The sequence below is a fragment of the Lissotriton helveticus genome, chromosome 5_1, assembly GCF_964261635.1.
Source record: "Lissotriton helveticus chromosome 5_1, aLisHel1.1, whole genome shotgun sequence".
NCBI classification, from domain to species: Eukaryota; Metazoa; Chordata; class Amphibia; order Caudata; family Salamandridae; genus Lissotriton; species Lissotriton helveticus.
The window spans coordinates 1,092,480,878-1,092,501,336 of NC_136065.1; the positions used below are offsets into that span (position 1 = coordinate 1,092,480,878).

The following is a 20,459-nucleotide window of genomic DNA, read 5'->3' on the forward strand; positions in this document are numbered from 1 at the left end:
TTTATTAACTGCCTTATATTTCCATACAATTGAGATTACACTGAAAGGAAGCATTCATTTTAAAAAAATATATATTTTATATTTTTTCTGATTGTGTCCTAAACCAAAGCCTTTTTTCCAATCTGCGATTTAGTCAAATACCACCAAGAGAAACTTTCAGTGAGTGTAGCCTTTGTTTGTATTCAGTTAGTAATGCTACATTTATATTTATTTATTTGCAGGTTTATACCGCGCTGGCTTCGACTCCCGAAGGAGTATCTCCGCGCCTTTAGGCATCTTCAGCATATGTTTTTAAGGAAGAACTAGTTTGGCAGCCATTCTAGTGTTTGAATAGGAAAGTCTTCAACATTTTTCTAAAGGGGAGGTGTTCTGCACATAGCCTAAGTGAAGTTGGGAGACTATTCCAAAGGGAGGGTCCTGCTACAGATAGCGCTTTAGTTCCATGTCTGGCTTTTTTTGCTCTAGGTACACAAAGGAGGCCTTGCTCACTCGATCTAAGTGTCCGGGAGGGAATGTAGGGGACAAATTTGGGGGTCAGGTATGCTGGACCCATCCCGTTAAGGCTTTTATGTATTGTGCAGCATATTTTGAACCTGGCCCTTTGTTTGACAGATAGCCAGTGTAATTTTGTCAGCAGTGGTTTGGAAGGCGTACGAGGAGGGGCATTCAGGACCAGGCGGGCAGCTGTGTTCTGAACCACCTGGAGTCTTGTCGTGACCCCCCTCATTAGCGGACAGGAGTAGGCCATTGCAGTAGTCTATTCTACTCAGGACTAAAGCCTGTACCAACATTCTCCTGGTTGTATCCGGTAGTAGGGGGAAGACTTTACGCAGCATACCAATTATATGGAAGCAGGCTCCCACCACCTGGTTGCCATGTTGTTTGAGAGTGAGTTCTTGATCTAATCGAACTCCCAGGTTCTTGGGCTCGGGTACTGGTCCCAGATCTTGTGGCCACCAGTCCGGGGTCCAAAGTATTTTTGCTTCACCAAACAACATGACTTCCGTCTTTCCAACGTTGCACTGCAAATAGTTGGAGGACATCCAGTGTGCCACTGCTTTCATGCCCTGAGAAAAGGAGTTCCTAACCTCGGGGTAAAGATCTTAAAGGGAAAGAGGAGTTGAGTATCATCCGCGTAGGATACCGGGATGAATCCAAAAGTTCTCATGATGTTTGCCAGGGGTGCCACATAGATGTTAAAGAGCGTGGGGCTCAGGCATGAGCCCTGTGGCACCCCTTTTGAGACTTCAACTTCCTCTGACTGGTATGCACCCATTGTTACTTGCTGGGTGCGATTTGCTAGGAAACTCCTCAGCCATGCCAGAGCTTCGTGTTTCAGACCAATATTGGCTAGCCTGGTAGTCAAGATGGGAGTGTGACACGGTATCGAATGCCGCAGACAGATCCAACAGCACCAGGATAACGGAATACCCCTGTCCTGGTACATGTGTAGATCGTCTGCGACTGACATCAGGGTGGTCTCGGTACTGTGTTTATGCCTGAAGCCCGATTGTGAGTAGTCTAATACTCCTGCGGATTCAATGTATTTAGACAGATGTCTATTAACAAATGTTTCGATGATTTTGCCTAGAAATGGAAGCATGGATATCGGCCTAAGTTTGGCCAGCTCATTCCAGGGAATCGCAGTGTTTTTCCTGAGCGGCCTAACCAGTGCCTCCTTCCATCTTAGCGGAACCTGACCTGTGCTTAAAGATAGGTTTATTAGCCTTTGGATTACAGGTCCCAATTCATTTGCTAGCATAGGCATAATACGCGCAGGGATACTGTCCGTGGGGCAGCCACTCTTTATCTGAGAGATGAGTGATGATACTTCCTCAATCGAGATAGGGGGGAATACAGAGAGGGAGTGTGTGTCAAGAGATTGTACTTCCATATCTAGATTTGGGACATTATCATTCCTGCTGGTTTGATTAGAATGTATGATTTTGTCATACATGGCATCAATTTTTTGTGTGAAGAATTTAGAAATATTGTCACATAATTGCTGTGAAGCCACTTCCGGACTTTCACAGGCTGCTGGTTTCGTAAAAGTCTGTAAGATCTGATATAGTACTTTGGGGTTGTTGCCAGCCGCCGATAGTTGTGATGCAATATGGTTTTTTCTCGCAGCGCGAATAGCTTTATGGTATACTCCCAAGGAGCTCCTATAAAGTTGTTTGTCTCTGTCTTGACGGGAAGCTCTCCATTTTTTCTCTAGTTTTCTAGTGGTTTGTTTGAGCAGCCTAAGATGCTCTGAAAACCAGATTTCCTGTTTATGTGCAGGTTTGGGTTTGAAGGTTTTTAATGGGACAATTCCATCTATAGTTTTGAGTACCCTCTCTTCATAATTGTTTAAGGCATTTTCAATGCTCTCACTGTCGCTTGGTGTTGGCGCAGCACATTTTTTGTTAAAGGCTTCCTGGGTCAGTTTGTGCCAGGGTCTTCTTTTGCTTGGTAGGGCAGTATGTCCCATATCATGCAATATGGGGGTGGGGGTGTAAAATTCAATAACAAAATGGTCTGTCCATTCTACCTGATAGGGGGGTCTGCACTCAATCTGTAGGGAGTTGGTTAAAACTAGGTCTAACGTGTGCCCCGCCTGATGAGTTGGCCCGGTATTTACCTGCCTCAGACCCAGTGAGTTAAGGTCTGCCATTAATGTATGCACCTCGGTGTTATTATCTAACTCACTGTGGACATTGAAATCTCCTAGGAGTAGGAAGTCGGAGTTATCATATATATGGAGTGCCAATGCCTCTATCAACGCAATGGATAGATTGGAGCATGAACCCGGGGGGGCGGTAGATCAGTGCTCCCTTTCTACTTTTTTTAGGTGAGATATTGATTTTAAAAATCATACGTTCTACATCGCCCCCTACCCCTCCGTACCCAAATGTCATACCTGATTTGTGTATTTAAACTACTAGATCATTCATCCTGCTTCTTTTTTGATAGTGTATTCTTCCCTATCCAAGAAAGTGTTCCCTGACTGTTAGAATGATGCGGGTTAAAGGGCTGTTACCAAGTTTGTTGAAGATGTCTTTCTCAACCTGTGTAATTGAAGCATAACATAACCCTATGCTGTTGTCATATTGAAGTACATTTAGTTCAATCATTAATTCCCAGAAATTGTAAAAAGAAGAGAGTTGAAAACCTAGAGTAGTGAAAATGTGCTTGCCTATAACTTCCAAACTTCAAATCCATTAGCTGTTTCTTGATATTGCCTGCTATTTGCAAACTGGAGGTATAATTGATTGCGGGCCATATTAAAACGTTGGCAGTTTTCTATGAAACACACTTAAAAGAGCTATCTAAAAATAGGCTGGAAGAACGTGTAATTTTCTATCACATCCCATGTTCTATGTTTTACATGTTGTACACATATTACATTTCCAGAAGCTGATAATTGGACAGAACCTTTGGCCAAATAATTCTAAAGTAATTAGTAAGGAAAATTGCCTTACCCCACACGCTTAAAAATTAAACTTTACATTCTGTGAGAGACTGACATCATCTGCTCAGATTACACCCATGACGCTAAAAGACGAGTCTGGACTTGGTAATATTGAATAATATGTGATCTTTGTAGAACTTAAATCTCCAGTTCCCAGTAGTAAATGTAAAAGTCTCTTCCCATCAAAAATCACATACACAGGACTTCATATTACATCACATCTTATTTAGGTCTTTTGTTTTGAGAAAGGTTTTTACTGGTGTGTATTGGAAAGTGATTAAAGTGTATGTTAATGGTTTGTAAGTGTTTTTTTTCTTTTTCCAAATTTTTTTTTCCTCAGTTATACAATATGCCAAGTAAGTCAAAATACCTGGCTACATTTCAAAAAGGCTGCAAACGCACTGGCAGAATTGTGGATTACAGCCCAATGGATGAGATGGCCTTGATGTCACTAGTACAGTAAGTGTCTTTTCAGCTGTCTTTGTTGGGTTACTGTTTGGTGAGGTTTAAATATCTGTGAAAGGCCTAATGCCTTTGTAGAGGTTCTTTTTCTTGGGCGTCATTATATTTTTTGATTATGTGCTTCAGGCAATCTGTTTACCACCATTTTGTGAATTTTGCGTTACTACGCAGTGACGTACTGACCTAGAATCACACTCTATTTCTTTGGTAATCGCATATAGAAGATTTCGCTAGAGAAAGCAGGCATCATTGACGAGCAACATCGCCTTGTGAAACAATCTAAGTGAGGTCTGCAGCAGGATTTTAAAGTTGTTTTCCTGTTGACACCCAATGTTAACAAGCTAATGTTGCTTGATGTTTTCCTATCCAAAATGTGATGTCTTCTATTTGTATATAGTGCATCATATATAGGGATGTGTAGCATGTGTGTTTCAATTCACAAAGATCTGGTACTCATTAGCAATAGTGTTTTGAAAAAGCTTTACTGGATTTAGCAGGGCAAAGGGTGGTATGGTGGAAAGATAAATAGCACAGTAAGAAATCAATATCTATTATACTAGTTCTTACCTTCTCTCTGTCAAGTGTCTAAATGGCTAGTTTAGAGGTTCAAAAGAGGGGAGATCAGATAGGGAATGAAGGCAGATGGGCTGCTTGACAAATTAAACTACATAGGTTAATATGTCTTTGTGCAAATAATTCAGTACAAATCCTAAAGACTGTTAGCTTACTGAACTTGGTGTGTGAAGACAGCTGATCATCGGAATGTGTTATACCCGTGATGAAAAGACAAGGCTAGTGTTCAAAGTTCAAATGTTTGCCTATGATGAACACACTGCAGAACTAAATTACTTAATGTGTGCACATCAAATAACTAAATTACTATATTGGTCTCGGGAGAATAGGATTTGTCAGGTAGGGAACTAAGGGACTAAGAAGAAGCATCTTAGAGAGGCGTCTAGGTTAAAGTAGTCTATATGTGGGCTATTGTATGACTGATGCACAAAGACTTCCTCCTGTCTCTTATATGATTTGAATGTATTGGCCATATTTTGATAGCAATATTCTTTAGATTTGTCTCTATTTAAGCTTGATTTGAAAGCCCACTACTTTGTTCCATTGAACTTTTCTAGGAGTGTTATTGAAACACCGTATTTGCGATATCAAGACTTTCAGCCTGGTCAGCTAATTGAGGTAAGTTTTATTTGCATGCTTTACCAAGGTTTTTATGTTTGCTTGATGTACTTTCTTATTGAAAAGATACTTAAAAAGCAAAAGGTGAAAGAAAATGTACCAGGCCACTGTCTCTTAGAGGGCATTCGTTGTGTTCTCTCAATCTCCATTCCCATAATGATTTTTAGGATGTCTAAAGAAATGGAGAATTCCAAGAAATCATCAGCGTTGTCCTTTTCTGACTCCTCAGGAAGGGTCAAGAGGCTTACCTTATTTCATATTTACTAGACTTTGGCCAGGTGTCCATTATATACCCGAGGATGATCACATATGGCTTATCTTCTTTGGTATTTGTAGTCCTTGATCCGTTGATTCAAACCCATCTTAGAAGGTCTGGCCTCATGTTAGTTCAGAGCACTGCGAGCGCCGCTGATAGGTAAACCAACAGCCCCACAGGTCATTGTGACCTCAGGACTTTTCAACTGCACATGTGAAATAGTCATTTAAACAAACTGAGAGGGCTAACAGATATCATTGAAAGTTCACCCTTCTAGTACTTTTACACATTAACTTCTTATTTCATGACTTCTGCCAGTGCTGCACGGTATGACATCCGCTCTAAGTGGCCTGAGTGGCTAGAGAAGAGTCCTTGCTGCAGCTCCCAGCACCAGCATGGTTTCTAGCATAGAGCCATAGAGGCTCATCAGCCTTTTAACAAGTGAAGTACTGAATCTCAGTACGTGCTTCTGCTAAAAAATGGCTTAAGAGTGAATGGAGCAAGCCAAAAGCACTACCTTCAAACACATAGATGTTGCGTGGACTGACAGCACTTTACCACAAGAATACCAGTGCAGCTTGCACCCACATGGCTTAATTGCATGCTAGCCAGTGGCACATATTTAGTCCACTTGGAGGCCCTAGACACACTGCCACAGCCTGTAAGCAAATGTGCACTAAAGTTTTATCATACCTTCTCATGTTTTATTATACCATTTTTTATTTTTCCTCAAGTGTATTAAGGAGTGTTTTATAGTCCTGTAAATGTGCTGATCTAATCTTGAATGCGAACACTTGAAGGTGATATTTAATCCCTATTCAAGGTATGATTTTAAAAATGAATTCTGTAAAAAATGTGTAATCTAAGGCTGACTTTCTGCCATGTGAAATGTGAGTATTGTGTGACTAGCTGGTCTGCTGGTATCCTTTGATTTAAGCCAGTCGGTCCATTGCTGTTTAATAATTTGACTATAGATTTATAATTCTTCTGTTTCCTGTGTAGCTGAAATGTTTGGGAAGCAACTGTTTTCAAGATGTTGCTCTGGATAGCATCTTTACTGAAATAGTTTTTAAAGAATAAGTTGGCATTAAAGTGACCACAGTTAAGCTAATATTCACAATTGGAAGCTAATTTAACATAGTCAACTTAATATATTCTTCAGAACCTACTTTTCTCAGAGCTAAATAGATACTTTATAGCAACTAGTTTGTGTGTGCTGCTATTTTGTGTAAGGTTAATAATTAGAACTAGTAATGCTGGATCAGTCCCATTGTGGTTAGCAATTTTCTACGTTACCACGGGTTCCTTGATGTAAAGTTCTTGTAGGAATTTTATGGGATGATTATTAAAAAAGAAACTTGTTCTAATTAATTGGCCTTAACATTCGAGCATCTCTTTAATTATGTTATATTCCAGGATAGGATTTTGATTGTTTTGGTTATGGTTGCAGTTTCTCTTATTTCTCAACATGTCACTAAAGATGTTTCTGGTTAGGATTACTCTCACCACGTTTTGGAGGAATTAATTATCTTGTGGAAATGTATAAAGTCTGGTCCTTGGGAATTATGCCATCTTGCTGCCACATTAGGAGTTTTTCTAAAGTTTGTGTTCATTGGGATATTCTTACTGTGCTCTAGGTACTTGTTTCTTGGCAGTTGATGATATGGCTCCTTGGTCCTTTAATGCTAATTTACAGTCCTGCATTTTCATCTTGAAGTCCATGGTTGCACCAAGTTACAAGTGTGATCTTTCCTTGTCTGAAACTAAATTTCTTAAAGTTAGGTTATACATTTTTTAATATTGACTTAATGATTAAGTGGATTGCTCCTAGTTAATATATTTTGTAACCCTTCTGTGAAATATGCAGGTGTGAAATCCATTTTAGAATTCAGTCTAACCAATGTCCTTGGATTGAATAATTTAACTTAAGCGCAGCTAGGATGTTAAAGGAAGCCACTGTTGTTGAGTGATTGGATGGCCTCAATTTAAGACAGTTCTATTCTTGTTACCTTGTGTTATTTGTATTTGTAGCGCACGCAGATACTCCGAGGAATGTCCCGGCGCAAACCTTGAGGGGTAGAGGAGAGGTAAATTCGATAAAGAGGAATGTTTTCAGATTTTTTTTATTTTTAAAGGATGGGGTCCTGAATGCTACTAAGAGCAAGAGGCAACAAGTTCCTTGCCAGAGCAGCCTTCAAGGCAAGGGAGCTTCCACCCATCCTTTGCAGTCAGAAGTGGGGGACATGAGGCAGGAGTTGAGAAGCAGAGCGCAGTTGTCTCGAAGGAGTGTAGAAAGTAAAGCGCTTTCGCTGGTAAATTGGACCGGAGGCATGCAGGGCACGGTTTGCTATGACTAGAACTTGACTTGTTCTGCTACCGGCAGCCAGTTAAGTGTGTGCAGATGTTGTCTCACACTGCTTCTGATGGGGATGTTAAAGAGAAGCCTGGCCGCCTCATTCTGGACTACTTGTAATTTATCAAGCAGGTAGCCTGGGAGGCCAATGTATATTGCATTGGCATAATCAAATAGTGATAAAATGAGGGCTCGGTTGACCGTTTCTTTAGTGGCCCTAGGAAGGAATGGAAGAATTTTTCTGAGGGTTTTGATAAACCCGAAACAGTTCCCAGCTAGCTTCTTTATCTGGGTTGAGAACGAGAGATTCTCCTCAAACCAGATTCCCAGATTTTGTGCGGGTTGCCTCATTGAGGCTGGCATGGAGAAATCAGGTGGCCAGAGTGTTTCTCTAAACTGAGGAGGAGAGCTTCCATAAAAGAGGATTTCAGATTTCTCCTCATTGCATTTAAGTTGGGCAGAGCTCAGCCAACTAAAAACTGTTGTCAGACAATTTTTTGCAGAGGAGGGTGAACATTCATTTTTTCCCCATGTGAACCAGAGATGAGTATCTGCAGCATAAGCAATAATTTTGGCCCTCACATCCTCTGCCAATTGAACCAAAGGAGTAACATAGATGTTGAAAAGGAGGGGACTCAAAGAGGACCCATGTGGGACCCCCGTTGACACCATCTGTGGTGATGAAGCAAACGAGGGGGCCATACTTGTTGCATCTGGCCTTCCAGATACGATTTAAGCCAGCCCCAAGCAGTACCTGATATGCCAATGTCAGCATGTCGGGTGAGCAGCAAAGAGTGAGGAACAGCAGCTGAGAGGTCAAGCAAAATCAAGGCTGCCCTCCCGCCAGCATCCAAACAATCCTGGATGGCCTCAGAAACTTCCACTAGAGCTGACTCAGTGCTGTAGGAGGCCCTGAACCCAGATTGGGCCGGATGTAAAAGGCCCAAACTTTCGATAAACTCAGTAAGCTGTTTGTTCAGCACTTTTTCTCGTATTGATGAGTCTGTTAACTTCCAGGTTAACAGTTTCCACAACAACACCCAGAAGTCTGGCTACGCAGGGATCCGATGGGGAACCTGATTTCAAGGCCTTAAGGATTTTAAGTGAGCTAGGCAGGTTGATGACGCCTGTATAGCGTGGATTTTATCCATTAAAAAACTGGAGAGTTTTTCGCACCAGGCGTTTGAGGATAGGAGTGTACTCAGTTCAGCTTTGGGATACAGAAAGCTCTGAACAATGGAAAAAGTTTCCTTGCTATTATTCCTGGCTAGATCAATGCGGGCTGAGTAGTAGAGGCTGTTTGCATGGGCGATGGCAGTATAATAGATTTTTTGTTTTTTCCTAAGCATAAGCTTTGCCAAAGGGCAGAATTCCTTACACCAGCCTGGCTCCAATTTCTTACACTTCTGCTTTAATTCTTTCAGCTCGGGCGAGAACCAGGGTTCAAAGGAGATTCCCTGGAATGCCTGTGGAGTGGAGTGGGGATAGGCAATCCAATATTTTTGAGAGCCAGCTGGTAAAGCCAGCAAGCCCCCTTCCAGGTCATTAGCGGGATTGGGCCTGGAGGCCGCCAGGGCCTGGCTAAATGCAAGCGTGTCAATGTTGGCGAAGGCAGGGTCGCGATTGGTGCGGGCCTAAGAATGAATACCTGCTGCCATCCAGGAAAAGTATGTTAAAAATGGTCAGACCAAGGCACCAATAGGGAGATCTTTGACCGAGATGCGAAAGTTAAAACAAATGGGGTCGAGAATATGACCCCCTAGATGCATCGGGAGGCTAACCCACTGGGCAAGCTGGACGAGGTTCAATGTGTCCTGGAATTCTTGAGTATCCCCAGCAACTATCTGGTCAAGGTGTATGTTCTTGTTCCTCAGGATTGAGACTTGTGTACGGAGAAAGATTTATAGTTTAAGTTCTTGTTGATTGAGATGAACTGCATTACTTTAATTTGAGTCCTGGTTTCATTGCCATCTTTAGATTTGAATATAGCCATGGAGCCTGACGTAGCGGGCTCTACCTGCCATTAAAGGTCTGCATTGGCGAGAGCCTTTAGCAAGGGAGCAGGGCTTTGATGGCTGGTAGAGCTTGCTACAAGGACTCTAAGGCTGTACGAACATTCCACCCCCAGAGGGCAGAATATTCTAATTTTAAATCCCCTCTGGCTCTGAGAGGCCGTTGTTCATAGCAAGAGCTGTGAAAAGAAAAAAAACATTGGAATGGTGCTCACCGGGCTTCTACCAGCCAGTAAAGCTTGGAGCACTCCATTGTCTTTAATGGAGTGATCACATTCCAATGTTCTAATGCACATTAGAATATTGGAAGGTTGAGTGCTTCATTGAAGACAATGAAGTTTCTGAGGGCCAATAATGACCTGCATAGGCCTGCTGCTCCAGCATTCAAATATTTGTCTTTTAGTTTCTACTTTTTTAATCTATAAAAATGTAGTGCCTGGGAATGGAACTTTTAATAGCAATTCAGTGCTACTGTCTTGGCAATACCAAGTGTTAAAGGCCCTCTCCCTCATTATAAAACCTCCTGTGAGAAAGTGGCTCTGTATATACTGGACCAGAATAAGGTACAGTGTGTATAGAGTCCACAAACCCCAGAGGTATAACAGAGGTTAAAGCCAGGTGTGACCTTACTCTCTAAAGTGGTAGCTTGGTCGAGCAGTAAGGCAATATCAGAGGACAGTGTAAAGCATTTGTTGCACATACTCAGTCAGCAAAAGGTTTCACACACTCAAAGACTGAACTCCTGGCCAATTGTTTTTATATCCAGAGATATAGTTGTTTTATTTCTAGAACCAGCAGGTATCAAAATGTACTGTTCTCCATATGAGAGGTCTCTGATGAGTACTTTGCAGAAAGACAATTAACTTTGTAAATACAATAGGTACAGGGGTTGCAGTAGGCAACACAATTCTACACACGATTTAGCATTGAGCTCAATGGATTTCCTTATATAAACACAGTTGATTACTTTGTAGATTACTTTAGTAATTCCAGGACTGGCTCCTAGGTACAGTCCTGGGGTCTAAGCTGAAAACAGTTTAGCAAAAACGTTTTAGGTATTGTAGTAATTTTTCAGGAATAAAAAGCTATTTTAAAAGTTCACACTTAAAAACTTTTCAATAGAAACCTGGCAATGTTATCCAATGGGAGAAAATTCAGGTAGCTGGTAAAGTACGATCTTGTTACTTTTGTAATCCAGTACTGGGCTCCTGGGGCCAGCACTGGGGTCTCAACTTAAAACAAGTAAGTAATTACGTTTCAATATTTCGTATGATTTTTAAAGAATATTTCTAGTTTTCAAAAGTAGACAGAAGAAATTTCATAGAAAAGCAGACAATGGATTCCTATGGAGAAAATACAAGTTACTAGTAAACCTGCTAGGGGTTACTTTTGCGGTTCAGTACTGGGCTACAGGGTACAGTTCTGGCTCCTCTCCTAATCACAGGTGAGTATTTCGGAATTTTCGGATGATTTTATATGAATATTTTACGTTTTCAAAAGTAGACAATTAGAAGATTTTTCGAGTCAAACCAGTCAATGTTATTCAATGGCAGGTAAGTGAGTTACCAGTTTCCTGGTGAGTACTAGACTGGTGAAGTTGTGGTTCTGGGCATAGACTCGGGGTCCCCCAGTGTCGGGTAGGTACAGTTGGTTCACCCTCAGCGGCGCAGGGGCGGCCGGGTGCAGAGGTAGTTAGGCCCAATGTTATCCAATAGGGGACAGGGGGCCTCCGTTTGGTGGCTGCTGGCTAGCAGGCCACGCGGCTGTGGGAGCTGGGCTCCTGGTCACTTGCTTAGGACAAAAGGGGAAGCAGGATAGGACAAAGGTGGCACAGCCAGCGGCACTCTGGCGGCTGAGTGCAGGGTGCTTTTGAGCCATTGGGCGCTTAATGTTATCCAATGGAAAAGGTAAAGAAGGAACAAAGGCTGCAGGCTCAGCGGCGGAGACTCTCCAGGGGCGACCAGCATGTCGAGAGGTAAGTTGGAATCTTGGAGCACAGGTAGGTACCCCAAAGGGAGGCACAGGGGGCTGTAGGGCGCCGGGTGCAGGGGTGTCTTTGGGTGTCGGAAAAGCTTAGCCTCAGCTGGTCGTGGTTGGGGGGCCCCTGGTTCTGAGTCTGTAGGCGTCATCTGAAAGAAACAGGTTAGTGTTAGATTCCTTACCTTAGAATATCCCCAGACGTCAGACTGGATCCGGAAAGTTTTGCGTAGCAGTACCCCGGCGCGTCGGTAGGCGTTGTCTGTGGCTCCGCGTGCGGCGCCGGGATGATGTCATCGGAGTATTTAGACGACGCCCTCGCGCGCTGACGTCAGTTCTTCTTTTTTCCGCGCCGGCAAGCGCAGGTCTGGAAAAAGCAGTACCTTAGTCATTTTTTGACTAAACTTTATCGATCCTTTTTGATCCCTTGTCGAGTCTTTACAACTCTCGGTGCCGGTAGGGATGCCCGGGTTCAAGCCCTGTACCACTGATGTCGGTTACCGATCCCCACCGCCGGTGCCTCTATTGCCTAGGGGCCGACCACGACGACCGGTCGTGCCCCGACTGCCGGGCCTTGACGTCGAAGGCTAGGCGGGAGCGGTCCCGTAAGCACCTCGAGCTCCGGCAGTTGGCCCCGCACCGCTCAAGGTCCCGGTCCAGGAGGGGGTCGAGGGACCAGTCACGGGGCCACAGTCATCGAAGCTCGGCGAGTCATCACCATTCGTCGGGCTCCAAGTCCTCAGGTAAGAGGCACAAGAAGTCGAAGAGACTACATCGCTCTTCCGACTCCCCCCGACGCTCGTTCGATGCGGCCAGGGGTTTGGGCAACACCGCCTCCGCCGGAGCCGCAGGCGCCGCGGCCAGCTCCATACCCGCCGGTCCCTGGGATGAACGCGACGCCGGAGGAGATAGAGGCCTTCCTACATGGCCATGAGGTCCCTCTCTCCTCCGTCGGGTCCCACAGCAGCACCTTCGGGCCCCGTGGCCCCGACTGGGAGTCCATGCGGGCCAGGTGCTTTGGCCCCGGCGCCACAGGCCCCTGCTGGATCCGGTTCCGGGTCGCTGCTGGTCGACCTTACGACCCCGCAGACATCGACCCCCAGGGTGTCGCCCCCGGCACCGTCCTCGCACTACGCTGTCCCTGATCCCTCCCTCAGTCCGGATCCGGCATCGGACCGGCGTCGATCGACGCCGCATTCGACACCGGCTGAAGAGCAATTCTTCTTTGATCCGGCTCCATCCTTTGACCCTGAATTTCAGGAGATGGAGGACGAGGGGGATTGGGAGGGGTCTGAGGACCCTCTGACATGGGAGTGTCAGTTATTTCAGGACTAGACAGATGAGCTAGGGGAAGCCAGTGGTCTCGACACTTCACCTGACACTGGCTTTGTCTCCCCTCTTACCGTGGCTACGGAGGAGGGGGCTGCTTATAGTGTGGTGCTGTCGAGGGCGGCCAAGGCCTTGACGCTTAAGCTCCCCGTCGCAACTGTGAGGTCTAACATCCTCACTGAGGTCCTTAAACCGCAAGTAAGCTCACCGGAGCCTCTACTGCCGTTTAATGAGGCTCTCAGGGACGTTATGTTGGGCACCTGGTCCAGGCCCGCTACAGGTCCCCCTGTAGGTAGGAACGTCGCCAGGTGCCACCGCCCAGCTCCGGGCGACCCTAGCTTCCTGTCCACCCACCCCACCCCCGAGAGCCTGGTTATCCGGGCCTCTACTTCCCAATCCACATTCCTGACTGCACACCCAGACCGGGAATCCAAAAGGTATGAACAGTTTGGAAAGAAATTGTTCTCCTCCCTCAGTTGTGGGTTGCGGTCCGTCAACACCGCTTGCCTTTTGGGCCGTTACACCCACTCTCTATGGGATACGGTTGCGGCCGTGCTGCCGGAGTGCCCGGAGGAGACCCGGATGAAGCTCGCTCAAGCCCTCGCGGAGGGACGAAACGCAGCGCGGTACTCCATTTGATGTGGGCTGGATACCACGGACTCACTGGGCAGGGCGAAGTCAATGACTGTGGCGGTTCGCCACCACGCCTGGCTGAGGTCCGCCAACTTCTCGGCGATATTCGGAACACACTCATGGACATGCCGTTCGATAGCAGCCACCTCTTTGGTGGCAAGGCAGATTATGCGCTTGAAAGCTTCAAGGACTCCAGGGCTACGGCCAAGTCCTTGGGCCTCTCGGGCGGGCGTCAGCAGCAGTCTGCCTTTTGCTCCTTTCGTGGCCAAGGAAGGGGCGACCCTTCACGTCCTGCCAGCCACTGGCCGCAGTCTAACATCCAGCGTGGCGGCGGACGTGGTAACCGCGGTGGCGGTGCCAGGGGACAACGGTGAGGCCAGTCCACATCCACCCCCGCAGCATCCGCCTCAAAGCCTTCCTAGTCCGAGCTTTCAGGCCCATTCGACGCCAGTGGGGGGCGGGGCAGGGTCCGCCATCACCTCCTCCACTGGCAAAACATCACATCGGACAGGTGGGTGCTGCAAATTGTCCCAAGGCGCTACTCCCTCCCCTTCGAGGCGACCCCTCCAGCCATGCCACCGCAGTACCACCGCGTGTTGGGGGATCACTTGCAACTTCTGCAAGAGGAAGTATCGGGCCTCTTGGCCAAGGGGGCCAACGAGCGCGTTCCTGGGCCAGAAGTAGGTGTTGGTTGCTATTCCCACTACTTTCTGGTCCCCAAGAAGGGCAAAAGGGGCCTACGCCCTATCTTGGACCTGCGGAACGTCAACGGCTTCCTCTGGAAGGAGAAGTTCAAGATGCTGACTTTGGCTCAGGTCTTAGCTGCCCTAGACCCCGGAGACTGGATGGTAGCGTTGGACTTGCAGGACGCCTATTTCCACATCCCAGTCCTGCCGGCTCACCGGCATTACCTGCAGTTCACGGTAGGCCACAAGCACTTCCAGTTCACCGTGCTCCCCTTTGGCCTAACCAGCGCCCCACTGGTGTTCACGAAAGTGATGGCGGTGGTCGCAGCTCATCTGCGCAGGTTAGGGGTGTCAGTCTTCCCCTACCTCGACGACTGGTTGTTGAAGGCGGGCTCGCCCCAGACAGTAGTCAGCCACCTCCAGACTACGGCTGACCTCCTGCACTTGCTGGGGTTTTCCATCAATGTGCCGAAGTCACACCTGTGTCCCTCTCAAAAGATCCTCTTCATCGGAGCGGTTCTGGATTCGGCGCAGTTTCGGGTTTATCCTCCCGAACAGCGGGTTCGGGATATTCAGGCTCTGATTCCGATATTTCAGCCTTTATCCCGGGTCTCAGTCAGGTTGACGCTGCGGCTTCTGGGGCTGATGGCCTCCTGCATCCTTCTGGTGTATCACGCCAGGTGGCTGATGCGGGCTCTGCAGTGGGACCTGAAGTTTCAGTGGGCTCAGCATCAGGACAACCTGTCCGACCATGTCCTGATCTCGGAGGGCACTGCGAGACAGTTGCAGTGGTGGCTCACGGACCGCAATTGGGTCAGCATTAGATCCCTCTCCCTACCCCAACCGGAGCATGTAATCTTGACGGATGCGTCCCTCCTGGGCTGGGGCGGCCACATGGGAGAGGTGGAGATCAGAGGCCTCTGGTCTTCGGCGGAGTCCCGGCTCCATATCAACCTTCTGGAGATGTGGGCGATCCGTCTTGCACTGAAAGCATTCCTCCCCTCTGTCCGGGGGAGTGTAGTGCAGGTGTTCACGGACAACACCACCGCCATGTGGTACTGCAACAAACAGGGCGGGTGGGGTCGTGGACCCTTTGTCAGGAGGCTCTGCGCCTCTGGCAATGGCTGGAACACCAGGGTGTGGCCTGGTGGTTCAACACCTGGCGGGTTCCCTGAACGCCAGGGCGGACGAACTCAGCCGTCTGTGCATGATGGATCACGGATGGCGTCTGAACTCGGACGTGGCGCGAGGCCTCTTTCAGCAGTGGGGAGAGCCTTGGTTAGATCTATTCGCCACAGAAGAGAACGTGCAATGTCTTCAGTTCTGCGCGTTGGAATTTCAAAGGCGGCACTTGCTCGGAGACGCTTTTCGTCGCAAGTGGAGCTGCGGTCTGTTGTACGCCTTTCCGCCTATACCATTTCTGCCCAGAGTGCTGAAGATCAGGTGTGACCGGGCCCAAGTCATCCTTGCTCCGGACTGGGCACGAAGATACTGGTATCCCGAGCTGCTCAGCATGTCAGTCGATCCCCCGATTCGCCTGTCTCTTCAGGAGGACCTTCTGTCGCAGCAGCAGGGGACGGTCCTCCACCCGAACCTGTCCAGTCTCCACCTCCATGCTTGGAGATTGAGCGGCGACAGTTGAGGACATTTGACTTGCCTCCTGAAGTCTGTGATGTGATTCTGGCAGCCCTTCACAAAATCGCTATACGCCTGCAGGTGGAATACATTTGTGGCATGGTGCACAGCAAAGGCTGTGTATCCTCTTTCCGCCCCCTTTCAGAGGTTCTCCTCTTTCTTCTTTCTCTTGCAACGAAAGGACTCTGCTCTGGGCACTATCAAGGGATACCTCTCTGCCATTTCGGCCGTCTTAAGGCTCCCTGATCAACCTTCTCTTTTCAAGTCACCTGTTGTAAATAGATTCTTGAAGGGCATCACTCACATGTTTCCTCCTGTTCCTTTCGTGATGCCTCAGTGGGACTTGAACCTTGTTCCGACTTATTTGATGTGCGCTCCTTTCGAACCACTTCACAATTGCCCTCTTCGTCTTCTAACTCTTAAGACTGCTTTCCTGGTTGCCATCACCTCTGCCAGGAGAGTGAGTGAGCTCCAGGCTCTTTCTTCTAAACCTCCTTTCCTTTCTGTCTATCCGGACAAGGTTGTCTTGCGGACGCGTCCCTCTTTCCTGCCCAAGGTAGTCACAGCCTTACACATCGGGCAGTTCATCACCTTGCCCACCTTCTTTCCGCCTCCGCTGCCCTCGAAGGAGGAAGAGAGGCTCCACCGTCTGGACCCAAAACGTGCGCTCTCATTCTATCTGGACCGCACACGCCAGTTCCGGGTGGATGACCAGCTCTTTGTTGGTTACATGGGCGCTAAGAAAGGACGGGGAGGTGCACAAACGGACCATCTCTCGGTGGGTCATCTTGTGCATCAAGGTTTGCTACTCCTTTGCGAAAAAGGAGCCTCCTGTTGGGCTGAGGGCCCATTCCACTCGGGCCACGGTGGCTACTACTGCCCTGGGTCCGGGAAGTCCCCCTGCAGGACATCTGTCAGGCAGCTAAGTGGGCCTCGCTGCACACATTTGCTAGACACTACTGCCTGGACAGTCAAGTCCGGAGAAATGGCTTCTTTGGCCGTTCCGTTCTCCAGGAGTTTCTGGTGTGATCATTGGCTTGCAGACCCACCACCGGGGTTGGTATTGCTGGGGTATCTATTCTAAGGTAAGGAATCTAACACTAACCTTTTTCTTTCAGATGCACAAGTTACTTACCTTCGGTAACGATATATCTGTAAGAAACAGTAGTTGGTGTTAGATTCCTTACCGCCCCACCCATCCTCCCCGTTCTGCGAACCGATATCTAGGGTTAAGGTTTATCCCTTGGAGGGCCCTAGTTTCATGGTACCAGTGTCGGTTTTTGTCATGGCTCTGCGTTTCTGGCGCGTAAAAGCTGTGTATAAGAACTGACGTCAGCGCGCGAGGGCGGCGTCTAAGTACTCCGGCGTCATCCCGGCGCCAACGATGCCGACGACGGACGCGGAGCGGCAGAAGACACCTACCGACGCGCAGGGGTACTGCTACGCCAAACTTTTCGGATCCAGTCTGACGCCTGGGATATTCTAATTTAAGGAATCTAACACTAACTACTGTTTCTTACAGATATATCGTTACTGAAGGTAAGTAACTTGTGAGTCTGGCTCGTCGAGGAGGATCTTTGGGCATTGGACTTCGGGTCCCATCAACGGTGGAACGTCCTCGTGGTCTTTGATCGCACGGGCCGGGCTCGGCGGGTGCAGAGTAGGCTGGTCCAGAGCTTCTTGGCTGGCACCAGGGGGGGTTGTTGCAGCAGAGCCTCTGCTGATGGGAGTCCCAGTCTTTAAGAGGGTCAAGGCAAGCAGGTCCTCTGGGTGTCCCAAGGTTGCTGTCTGCAGGAGTCGCCGGGATTTAGGCAGGAGCAGGTTCCTGGATCGACAGGCCGGTAGTGTTGTCGTCCTGTTGTTAGCAGCTGCTCGGCGGGTCTTCTTTTTGATCTTCTTTCTTCTTTTGGTATCGGGATCTGAGGAAGAAAGGTTCAGGGAGCCCCTAAATACCGAATTTAGGGGCGTTACAGGTAGGGCAAGGGCAGGGACCAATACGTCCCCGTCATGGGGTGGGTACACCACCTAGCCTGCTCCTCTCCTGTGGGAGGGGGGCAGGAGCCTAGCTGTGATTTGACAGGGCTCCCCATCTTCAAGATGGCCGGAGCCCTGGGTCGTGCTTCACCTCATCTCCCCCACCTGAGGGGTGGGGTTGGCATAGGCTGGCACCCCCCCCTTCCTGACGCAGTTTTTCCCGCCAGTTTTCCTGCCCGAGTGGGGGTCAGAACTGGTGGGAGCCAGTTGCTAGGTACAGCAAATGGTCTGGAGAAGTACACAGAGCGGGCATGCCTTTGAAGCTTCCCCCTGCCCATCCTGGGGGAGGAGACCTAGCACCTCGCCCAGGATGTGCATTGTTGCAGGCCCAGGAGAGCGGGGGCTCTCCCCCCAGGGGTCCAGCAACATGTCTGCTGTGTGGCAGCCTCTGCAGCCACTCAGCCCAGACGTGGATTGTAAGTTCGGGTTTTGGAGGACATTTCTGAGATGCTCTCTCGTGCATGTTACATTAAATCCCATACTGGCATCAGTGCGGGTTTAATGTGCTGAGAAGTTTGATACCAAACTTATCAGTCTTCAGTGTAGCCATTATGGTGCTGTGGAGTTCGTAATGACAACCTCCCAGCACCATATACTCTCAATGGCATCACTGCACTTAGTGTCCAGGAATGGCCTGTGTGCTGTAGGGGCACAGGGCTCATGCACCTGTGCCCACACCTCTGGCATAGGGCACCCAGCTAGAGGGGTGACTGAAGTATGCCAGGGCAGTGGGTTCTGTGGGCATGGCACACAGGGATGTGTGCCATGTCGCCTCTTTGTTTAGTTCTGTACTTCGACACTCAGCCTGCAAAGGCAGTGTGTGGGTGTCAGGGTACATGGCCCCTGAGGGTGGCATAATACGTTCTGCAGTCCTCAGGGGTCTTATCTGGTCACCATGCCCTGGGTGTTTAGGGTACCATTTACTAGGGGCTGATAGGTGGCCAGAAATGCCAATTGGGTTTTAGTTTCAACACAGTTTTAGGGAAGAAATACAGGCCCTGGGTACCTGGTTGGCAGGAAACCAGGTCACACTCAGTCAAAGCACATCAGCAGTTCAGAAAAAAGTGGGGGCATACCAAGGCAAGAAAGATGGCACTTTCTCACACCTCCCCTGCGGCTCTGGACTCTTTGAGCGCATGGCTTTTTTAACAATCGGCATAGCCCCCAGCAGCAGTCTGAAATGCTATAACATAACCTTTTTAATTGTGTGTAATTAGGGGCTTGGGTCGTATCGTATTCACATTTTGCTGGTATAAAATGAATTCTATCTTTATTTCTTGACTTAGGTGTAGAGTTAAACATGATGAAATGACTAGCTTGTCTGAGTGTCTGTTGCAAACAGCTGATTGTGAGATTTAATGGGTTGAATAAGCATTGTTCCCACCATAGTTCAAAGTTCTCCTGTTTATACCCATGGTTTCAGTACCTGGAAATGCTGAAATAGAATTGTCAGTTTCTTCTCCCCCTAAGAAGTTGTTATAAAGGTTCTTACTGTTCCGTTGCTATGGGTAGTGGAATTTGAATTATAAATCTCTTGTTCAAATCTTGTGGAGGATAAAGCTTCTAACGCGGCTAAATGCTGCAGTGAGCCTATTGTGTCATCTGTAAATGGTTGTGCAGATGGTATGTTACAGTATGTATAGAGGACTATATTTCCTTGAAGGTCTCTGGCATAAAAGAAGACCAAGGCAGAGTAAAGTTCCATTGGCAACGCATTTGAGACGGAGTACCAGCACTGAAAAATTGTTTCTTAACCATGAGGTCTTACCGAAATGGGGGAAACCAAATTGTTTAATAAGGTTGATTGAATGTATGAACTAGGCAATCTAGCTTGAATTGAATATTACTACAGAAAGGTAGCCAGTGCAGTGCTGATTGGTTTGCAGTAGAGAAGCGGGTGCTGATAAGGCGCTTCTCGCAGCTTGACTTTGAATTGATTAAAGTCTTTGTACCAAAAGCTTAATTGTTTATTAATTCCTCGATACAGACCATTGCAATAATTAATCTTGAACCAATTGTAACAGCTATTTCAGATTTCCTTCCCTTACAAGCGAGAAGGAGGGAGAATAGGTGTACATTTGGGCATATAAAAAGTGTCTGAAAGGACAACTGCAGAGATCGAAGTATCTTTAATTTATTATCTATATGGACTCCCAGGCTCTTAACAAAAGGTTGGATTGAGGAAGGGACCTATTTCGGTTGGCCATAAAGGTGATTAAATTCATTTCCCACTACTAGGACCTCCGCTTTCTGAGGATTGACTTTTCAAGTAAATGTTGTCCAAAACTTCTCATTAGGCCAAAGGTTGGACATAGATATTAAGTAGGTATCGAAATCTCCCAACAGGTCCGGTAAAACAAGGCATTTGTATTTTTTGAGTCAGCAGCCATTCGAAGGTCATCAACTGAAGCAACTAATGCATTTACTGTACTTTTAT

At 47.4% G+C, this 20,459-nt stretch overlaps 1 protein-coding gene across 3 annotated transcripts in view; it reads left to right on the forward strand.

Moving 5' to 3' along the window:
• PDCD11 (programmed cell death 11) overlaps positions 1 to 20,459 on the forward strand; it is a 627,216-nt gene that overhangs the window by 145,415 nt on the left and 461,342 nt on the right. For all 3 annotated transcript variants that reach the window (XM_078643694.1, XM_078643695.1, XM_078643696.1), the window contains exons 10-11: positions 3,795 to 3,913; positions 5,047 to 5,107. In XM_078643694.1, the coding sequence (XP_078499820.1) occupies positions 3,795 to 3,913; positions 5,047 to 5,107 (180 nt within the window). The remainder of the gene's footprint in view (positions 1 to 3,794; positions 3,914 to 5,046; positions 5,108 to 20,459) is intronic.